Source organism: Pseudonaja textilis, chromosome 2, assembly GCF_049901715.1.
Source record: "Pseudonaja textilis isolate UNSWEBS1 chromosome 2, rPseTex1.2, whole genome shotgun sequence".
NCBI classification, from domain to species: Eukaryota; Metazoa; Chordata; class Lepidosauria; order Squamata; family Elapidae; genus Pseudonaja; species Pseudonaja textilis.
In genome coordinates, this window is record NC_141991.1 from 150,949,681 (window position 1) to 150,959,505 (window position 9,825).

General features: G+C 39.4%; 1 protein-coding gene across 3 annotated transcripts; it reads right to left on the bottom strand.

The window, feature by feature from the left end:
* Positions 1-1,775: 1,775 nt before the first annotated feature.
* KLF1 (KLF transcription factor 1) lies at positions 1,776-7,099 on the bottom strand. Of its 3 annotated transcripts, none has more exons than XM_026716743.2 (4): positions 6,987-7,099; positions 6,713-6,821; positions 3,334-4,204; positions 1,776-2,875 (listed from the first exon to the last, which is right to left on the bottom strand). In XM_026716743.2, the coding sequence occupies exons 2-4, from the start codon at positions 6,797-6,799 to the stop codon at positions 2,700-2,702; spliced, it is 1,134 nt and encodes a 377-aa protein (XP_026572528.1). In that variant the 5' UTR covers positions 6,800-6,821; positions 6,987-7,099; the 3' UTR covers positions 1,776-2,699. The 3 variants fall into 3 exon arrangements, with proteins under 3 accessions (XP_026572528.1, XP_087782065.1, XP_087782064.1); XM_087925939.1 differs by having other exon boundaries at positions 6,669-6,821; positions 6,987-7,039; XM_087925938.1 differs by lacking the exon at positions 6,987-7,099 and adding an exon at positions 6,959-6,979.
* Positions 7,100-9,825: the final 2,726 nt, after the last annotated feature.

Sequence of the window (9,825 nt, forward strand, 5' to 3'; positions counted from 1 at the left end):
GTTCCACAATTCCTTAGTTGGGCAATTTATTTCTTAGAGAAAATCAATACATTTGCAAGCATGGATTGGAGACCCTGAAAAAGAAAAGATCAAACTATTCAAGCATTTAGAAATATTGAACCACTTACATGTAAGGACACACCAAAATTGCTGTGCATGTGATGCAATGCATACATAAAAACATGTTACAAAAATAAAAGCAGGCAGGAAAAATTGGCCAGATGTAAGTCATATTTTTGTATGGCCAACTTGCATGTTTGTGTGTGCGTCGTGAAACTGAGGCCTTTACCTGGTACTTGCGACTCAGGGACAGATTCATCAGGACATTAGTTAGTGACCACCAAGCCAATCAAATATACCTTCTAAGAGTCACTCCCTAGGCCAGTTGCCATCACATAAGAACATGTTGCTTGGCAACCAACTGCCAACCATTACCATTCTATCCTCCAATGCATCTCAAACATAGGGCTAGTTCCTCACATGCTCTAATCCTAGAACCAATCCGCCCTGGCAATAGCTTTTTCACTGGCCCCCAGGGATATTGCCTCCATCTCCCATCTAGCAGACTATGAGTGAAACAGTTTTAAATCATTTTCATTGCTTCAGTGAACATTTCCCTTTTAGCCCAGCATGCTAAGGCAGGCAAAATCGGTTAGGCTTTTTCACCTATTATCTTGGAGGGACATCTGGAACTGCAGCAACAACTTTATGGTATTTTTTCCTGAACTGTGGGATAAGCAGTTTCACACTGAAATGAATCCCAATGACATGCCAAGGGACTCTAGGAATTTATCCTCATCCCACCTCAAAACCCAGGCCCCATATGTGTTGACGCCATCAGATCTCTCTTTAGGAGGGCAGGTATAGATTAGTTGAGCCCCCTCATAATATCCTGCATTCTTCCATTGCAAAAACAAATCCAGAGTGAAAAGAAGTGGCAGAGTGCTTGCTATAATGTCTGTTCTCCTATCTCACTGACGAGGGAGATCCCTTTTTGGTCCTCTCAGAGTGAGAATACTGGTATTAATGCTCATAACCACTGTGGAGGGTAAGAGAGGCAAGATGAGCCAGTATTTAGACGTGTCCAAAAGTAATCTTTCAGTGAATATTGTTGAGGAAACCAGCGACTCTGAGGCTGAAGCTCAGCTGCAGCTTCTTCAAACTCATAGGAAAAGCTGTTCCCTCAAAAAAGAAAAAAAAGCTGCAGCTTTTCTTTTGATACAAAGAATAAGACTTTGTTGCCGTAGACCTGTGGCAGCTCAGAACAGCTAGTAACTTTTGTTCCTTTTCAAAATGCCAGGTTTACATATGATTATTAGTCATGTTGGAGCTGTATCTAAGCATTCAGATAACAGCTGAGACCTTTTGCATAGCAATTTCCCAGATGTCTCTTGCTTCTCACACAGTATAAGCTGAACAGGAAGAGCAACTATACATTGGCTGGATTCATGTGACACAACAACTGGCAATAGCACTTAGATTATATACCACTTCATAGTGCTTTACAGCCCTCTGTAAGCTATTTACAGAGTCAGCATATTGCCCCCAACAATCCAGGTCATCATTTTATCAGCCTTGGAAGGCCAAGTCAACCTTGAGCCAATGAGAATGGTTTATTATTCATGGTTTATTGAATAAACCATGCATAATATACTAAGCCATGTGCAATCGAAGTCACACCTACTGGGTTGCATAACATTATGCCAGAAATATGCAACTCATATTTTGACTTAGCATTGTGAACCCACACTTAAAGTAACAGAACCAAAGGCTCATTTGACATTGAGTGGAGGTCTTTTAATAGCTGCAAGATACAAGCCTCTCAGTTGGTTTAATCTGCATAAGAAATTACACTCTTCAGCACATAACTGCTCAAAATGAGCTGTGTTCTCCTTTGCATCATAGTTGTTAAGTTAGATGGATATAAAAAAGGAATAACAATTTGATAGGTGCAGGCATGCCCATTTTTTCACTTATGAAACTATGCCATATCCAATAAAGGAACTCCTTTGTCCCCTTATCTTTTAGCCCAGGGAAAGGACTACTCTATCAGCCTCTTCAACATTTGACCCTAATAGAAGATACAGATAAAACTCATTTCCAGGATCTGTTGATGGAAACTTCAATGCATTCGTTGTAATACTGCTAGTTACAGACCCTAGCCCTTATCCCAATTTCATTTATTCAGAAAATATATCCAAGAATGCGCTAGACCAATTGCTTCGGCTGCACTGCTGCCTTAGATCCCTTCCACATATCACTGGCATTAAATAGAAGTAGATCATACCTACAGGAATGTTTTAGACTATGGAAAAGATGATCCCTCCTTACTGCATGGATAATGAAATACAAAAGGTTCTTCTATATCCTAGATGACAATAACTTTGTGGTCTGGACTGCTATTTAGTAGGAAGAAAAAGACACGTACATAGATTTCAAAATATGGTTATCATATAAATGAATTTTTATGGTAGTAGTGATAGAATAACACAGCTGAGATTCCAAAATCCTTCTGTCTGGGAGTCCAACTGGGTAACTAGTCTCTATTACATTCTCTTGACTAATACTACTGGGCAGGGGCAGGTGTGCCTTCTTTGTAGGAAATGGAAACACAGACCCCCTCACCCATAATCATTATCCCACTACGCGGTTCCCTTGTGAGTTAGAACATCCATTGAAGTCCAAAATGTTTATATTTGTCACACATGTCTCTTCAAATGCAGAGAGAGGTGGTCCGAACGGGAGAAAGCACGCTGACAGAGGTGACACTTGAACGGACGCTGTCCTGTGTGTTTACGATAATGGCGAGTCAGCTCATCTGAACGGGCAAATTTCCAACCACATCCTTCCCAAGTGCAGTGATACGGTTTCTCTCCTGTAAAACAGATAGTACCACTATGTCCTTGTGCTACCACTGGGCCCAAGGAGCGTCATTATTTTAAGTTACACGGTTAACATTCATGCACAGAATTCTGAGGAAACAAGCAGCCCAAAATTACATGATTTCCCACTTCCTCCCCAAGTCTCAGGGTAAAGGGGCCACCACATAGTGAAACATCCAAACCTTAGATATTCAGTGGACACAGCAGAAGGTGCACTCAAAACAGGTGAGCAATTTCTAAGGCCCCAGAGCAGAGGATAAAATGCTCCAAGATCCAATACCCAGCTGCACCCAGCCTCTATATCAGGGGTGTCAAACTCTCACCATCACGATGGTGTCACTTGACGTATTTTCCCCCCTTCGCTAAACTGGGCAGGGTCAGGGCCAGCATGTGACACATCTGGCCACGGGCCATGAGTTTGACACTCCTGCTCCATATCATTCTTTCTTACCTGTATGTGTGCGAAGATGAGCCTTGAGATGGGAGCTCTTGGTATATGTCTTCCCACAACTGGGATGACTGCAGATGTGACTAGCAGGCCGCTTGTGGGGCCATTGTTTGTGTCCCTTCCTTGGCTTGGCTATGGCTTCTCTAATAGGTGAAGGTGGTTTCCTGAAACCAAGGAGTGGCAGAGCATGGAGAACAGAATCAGTCTGGTACATTTGAACTCGGGCTTGATATGGACTATGGGAGAAAGGATGGTAACCATTCAGCAGACTGCAATGTGGCAGCTGGGAAGCCACCGCAGCTGGTGGAAGCTGATTGTAAGAAACATGTTTGCCTAGCAAGTGAGGACTTGGCTGTACATAGGCTTCACAGGTTAAATGATAATATTGGCCAAGAGACCTTTGTCTGCGCTCCCTGGGCTGTTGCCCTGCTGCGACAAGAGCCATAGAATCTCCCTGGGCAAAGTGTGGCAACTGATTGTTGGAAAATACTAGGCCCTTATTGGGCTCTGTTATATCCTGGATATAACTGGGTAGAACCGGGTTACAGTTCACAGAGTTCTCTTTTAGCAAGGACTGGACTTCCGAGCTTGAGGGACCAGGAAGTTCTGGAACCTTGAGGCTTCCTGGGAGCTTTTCTCTGAATTCCTCCTCAACTGACTCTGCCTGACAGACAGCAGACATCGAGATCTGGTCCTCTTGGTCAACTGGAGTAAGACCAGCATTTCGTCCCGAGGTAGAAAAATTTCTTAGGAGAAAGTCAAGATCCCAATAGGCTTCCTCATGCTCCTGCTTGACATGCTGGATCCCCTCAGGTTGGTTTGACTCCAAGAACTCCAGAGATGGAGTTTCAGGGCAGTCTTCCGTCTTCCACCACTAGAAAGCAAATAAATAGCTCATGAAATAAATTGCATCCCAGGTATGAAGTGCAGGTAGAAGCTGGGGGTGGGGTTGGGAGATGGGGAAGCAAGCAGACTCTTGATAGACTTGTTTTAGTAAGTGACTTTCACTAATTGAAAGACAAAAGCGGGTCACAAAAGTTGTGATGGATGAGCTTCAGAAGCCAGGGCAGGCACAGGCTGGAGCCTGCCATTAAGGTGGAGATAAGAAGCCCACTATCACAAGGCTGCATAAGTTTCTGTCTTACAGTTGGGAGAGGCAGAATGTTAGTTATCTCACTGGCCCTTAGAAACAGGCAACAGAAACATTCACTACTCAAGAGGCTTTTTCAGGCTTGGACAGCATCCTATGGTTGTTCTACTGGAGACTTTCAAGGACTACAGATTAGAAGAGTTGAATATTTAACATTTATTCTTTGAAGAACATCACATTATTGTAAAGACTGAGTAAATACAGTACAATAAATCTGTTGTGATCTGTGTATTAGTACTGCCAGGTAATCAATATAGAAGCAGCATTTATTTCTTGCTAAAATTGGATTTGATATCACAAATACAGTATCTCCATTGCTTGCATTCAGGTTCTGACTTGCAACTACAAAATGTATGATAAAGTATCGTTTTAAATTTATTATGACTCCTGGCCACCATTTTATGAAATTATACGATGCTGCAAAGAAGAATTAAAAGCATAGACACTATTGTTATAAATGCAGATAACATTAGGAAAACTTAGTATTAAAAACTAATTGACAAGATTATAAAACTATGTTGTGAATAAAAACTCTTTACATACTAAATATTATGGTGAAGTAATATGTATGTAAATATATATTATATATATACACACATACATACACACACACACACATACAAACATATATACATACACACTAATTTTATATATAGATATAGAATATAGTATTTATATGTGTGTGTGTATTTACTAATAGTTATGTATTAATATTAATAGTATTAGTAATGTTAGTTTCCTGTGTGAAGCAATGGCAGCCAAAAGAAAATTTGCAATTCCTCTAAGGATGCTAGAGTTCCTACAGTAAGAAGCAAATCAAACTGTTCATAGAACCATGGATACTACTACTAATAAGTAGAATTATAGGAGCAGAGTGCAAGAAGTTATAGAAAAAAAAGTCCAAGAAATGTGTGAGCTAAACTTTTAGGGTTTCTCCAGGTCAGAGGGACAGATTCCCATCCAATTTTTTGAATTCCTTGTTTTCCTATTTTTTAAAAAACAAGATCTGCCTGAAGATGACTTCTGCACACCACAACATGCCACATTTTACTGGGCCTAAAATATGCCACTCAACTATTATTCTGTAAGCTTGTAATATTTTTCTTTATGGATAAACTACATTTTAAAAAATAGGTTACTATACAAAAACAACCACATGTATGCACTTTGCAATATAGCATTTCAATTAAGGTATAACTATAATACAATGGCTTCTGCTTGGAATTTGGCAGTTTTAAACTATCTTTTTTTCCCTAACTTCTGCTTTCCAAGTGCAACAAGGTTCCTTTTCCTCCCTATTAGTACCTTAATCCCACCATAAGTGTCAAAGGACAGGTCATAATTCCTTGCAATTTAGGCAGTCTCCTTTTCTATATAGTTTGTTCTAATAAAAAATGTGAAGAAACTGACTTTAAAAGTAAACTATGATGCATAATCAATGTCAGACCAATAAAGCATGAACTGCAAGCTAGCATGGTGCAAATTTAGCTACTACAAATAGTTCGTGATTCAGCCAGTGTGAGGCTACAGCATTTTATTCAGCTAAAACATAGTTTAATCATGAATTTGTCTTTCAAACCATAAATACAGGCAATGGGAGGCAGGCCATTTTGTTCCTTTCATATTGATTACCAGATTATATCAAGAGTTCCAGATGACTTCAGGAAAGTTCCTTCTGAGAAGCATTATATCCACTGATTTGACCCACTGATTAGACTTTAGCTCTAGTTATTTGTGTGGGTCTTATCTACATACACATCTCTTAATTTAAGGTGGGAAAAACACCCTAAAACTACATGACATTATCTCTCCCAAACAGACATGAAATATGTTCCAAACATGCAAACATTCTACACATTTTTTGCATTTAAGCTTAAACAAGCACAAGCGCTCCAAAATCACCAACTTCTATTTATGTACCATAATTAGCATAATGTCCTGTTTTCCCTTTAGAAAGGTGCCCCAAACATTCTGTTCTACTTTCTTTATAATGGGGTAAGACCAAGAATGCCTCAGACTCTCTTTCCACCATCTGACTTGGGGAACTCCTAAAATGCAAAGGTTTATATACAATACCTTGCCACATCTTTCTGCAAAGGAACCCTGATTTTTAAGAAACAGCCTTGGTCCAGCTGGGAGCCTATATTTATTAGAACCTTCCCTCCCTTCAGACATTTTTAATTCTTACCAGAGGACACATTCAGCCAGCCAGCATCCCCTACAACTTCTCACCTGGAAACCTTCAGATTGTATATCCTGGAAGTTGTTAACACTGCCCAGGATACCAGCTGGGGGTAACACAGCCTCCACGAAAGCCATGGCTTATTAAAAAGCTATATCCCTGAAAGAAAAGAAGGAGAAATTAATAAGGTAGCATTCCACCTCTCAAATCTTTGCTTATACCTAGCTACACACTTCTTAGGTGTAAAAGTTTGCTGTTACTCTCTCATATAAACACAATCCCCACCCAAACATCACCCCTTTCTTTCCATCTTTAAGAACAAACCTTTCTACTTTTAGGTGTTACCATCAATATTTTTCTTCTTTTAATTCTTTCCTTCCTCAGTTTCAACAAGACAAGATTAAATGAAGCTACCTAAACCAATCAAAAGAAGGGGGTGTGACTAGTGAAGGAACAAGCTGCAGCTGGATTAGGATTAACCACAATCAACTTGTTTGCAGCAGGTTTAGTAGTTACTTTTTTAAATAAGAGATAAGGATGAATTCAGTTCAGTCAATTGTCAACTTTTGTTTATATTATATACATATATATATATATGTGTGTGTGTGTACTATATGTGTGTAGTGTATGTATGTGTGAGTGTATTTACATATATGTGTGTATATATGTGTGTTATTTATATGTATTTAGTTTATTTAGAATATAGAAGTATATATTACCCCTGGAAGAAATAATGTGGACCAAATAGTTCTAATCTGGACTGTTGTTGAAGTTAAAAAAAAAGATCAAACTATAATATATATTATATTGTTATGTATTTTACAAATTTAAGAATCAAAGGAAGGCATATATTTTGCAGTTTTATAGATGCTTTCGGCATTTAAGGTTATTAGTAAAAAAAAAATTTCCGTAGCCATTTTATTTGAGGGAGGAGATTATTTAGCACCCCAAAACTGCAATTTAAAACCCATCAGGGATTAGCCTGCAGTCATAATTACCTACTCAGAAGTAAATTGCATTAAATTTAGTTGGATTATATTTCAATAAAGATTATATGTTTGCATCTGAAAGTCCTTTAAGACTTTCTGCAATACATAATGCAATTTTTAAAATATACACCTAGAATGCCTCACTAACTTCCACGGGCTCTAGTTATAGAAATGCCTTGGTAAATAAAGTGAGAGCTTTGGGATGTCTCTAAGAAAACTATCTGCAGATCTAACAGGGAGTGAGTGAATCACCAGTTTTACACATGCAGATTTATAGTAGTCTGGCTTTCTGAGCTTTGAAAGAATTTTTCTACACTCTCTAGCTTAAAATACCATCAGGCTAAGATCATGACTGAAAGGAAACCTTGGAGCAACATTCACAATATAGAAGGCAATAAAGTAATGTATAAGAAATAAAAATACATACTCCATTGATTATAAGGGAAATGAACCTTCATGGCTCATATTGTGCACACTGTCAGAAAAAAGGCTACTGGCGTGGGGGGGAGAGGGGGAGTTTTATTTGCAAAATCTCTACAAAGGTATATATCATAATCACAAAACACCTATTTCTCTTGAAGCTGACTAGCAAGTTGTTTCCCACTAGTTCTCTTTTAAGCCCCCAAAAGTGCTTCCTACCTCCCCATTTTAGTCATTTTTCTAGATAAATTGCAAGTCACCTGCCATATTGAGTTTTCAAGAAACCCCAGCACTTAGACAGTTAATAAAACTAGCTATTGGATTATAAATCTATGGCCCCCAGCTATGGTGGCCATTTACTGTTCTTGTGTGCTTTACTACTTTTCCTATGTTAAAGGCTTTTTAAAAGAGTTGATTTCACTTGTACATGGAGAGCAATTCTCAGGATAAGATATATGATCCTAATCCGTGCTTGCATAAGGGGAATGGAAACTGAGAGATAATGGCTTCATGACTAAGCATGCACTTGGAAGAAAGCCCTCAGTTCTTCTGACATAGCTGACTCTAATGATGGCAGAAGCAAATGGAGGAGTCCTCCAGAAGTGTGTGGAGGAGTTAAGACTGTGGACTCTACCTTCATCTCGCCTCCCTCAGCCACACTAGCCTCGGGCTGATATTTTGGATTGCAACTCTGCTGTGCAAGGACAGGACAGCCAAAAGAGCGGGCAGCTTTCAGCTGGGGAAAAGCATAAATACAGATTAACAGCTTGCCTTGGGTTTGTATCAGGAGGTCTCAGAGGGGTCTGGCAGCAGGCTCTGTTCTGATATAGTACTGAGGGCTAACACTGTCTTGCCACTGAGAGGAGAGACACTTTGAAAAAAAGGTTACATTGGCCCTTCCTAATGGGATTGACAAGGAAAATCAATTATAGACAGGAATAAAAATCTTATGGTAGGGCTGGCTTAGGGTAGCAAATGAATGGGATTCATTTATGATTTAGTATGAATGCAGAAACATACAGGAATTGAGTAAACTATGATTAAAGCAAGGGTAAGTAAACTCTGCATTTTATGCAATTATATGAGGATGGATAAAAGCCCCTAACTTCAAACATGCACACTTGGGTTAGATTCTGTGTCTTTAATTATTTTCAAGGGATAAAATAAATGAACAAGTGACATGCAGAATCCAACTGTTGTTCTTTTATAAAGAGATAAGCTGCAGCTGCTAAAATATTGTGCTCTACCATGATATTAAAAGCTCAAATTGGGGATGAAGAGAAGTGTTTATTTTATACAAGTTGAATGTATAACACGGATTATTTATTTATTTAGCATATGGCATGTGTTAGCCAGGGGTCACTGAAGTGGCTGCCTGCCTCTGTGAAAGGAATTTTTGGGGGGTGATGTTTTCTTTACCCACAAAACGCCTGAATGCTGGTAGACATTTGGGGAGGTTCCTTTCTTTTTCCATGCACGGTTTATTCACTCATGTGAATTGAACCGCTGAGCTGCCAACCTCAGCAGTGCGCAAACCAAGCATCTTACCACATGAGCCACCGCTATATAACACTGATATTTTTGCAGGATCCAATCTGGGTTGGTCACCAGGACCAGAGGTTAAGTCTTCCAAGCTTTTGGACTCATGCTAGAGCCCATCCTCAGGAAACTTCTCTCTTGCAGAGTGTATTATTAGCCTGGAACAAATATATTTGCCTTCATTCATTGATACTTTCCCTCTTTGGATATGCTGA

Excerpts from the sequence above, each read along its gene's own strand:
- KLF1 (XM_026716743.2), bottom strand. The coding sequence starts at position 6,799 with ATGGCTTTCGTGGAGGCTGTGTTACCCCCAGCTGGTATCCTGGGCAGT. Across the intron at positions 4,205-6,712 it reads TACAATCTGAAGGTTTCCAG|TGGTGGAAGACGGAAGACTG; the intron begins GTGAGAAGTTGT and ends TTTGCTTTCTAG. Across the intron at positions 2,876-3,333 it reads TCATCTTCGCACACATACAG|GAGAGAAACCGTATCACTGC; the intron begins GTAAGAAAGAAT and ends TCTGTTTTACAG.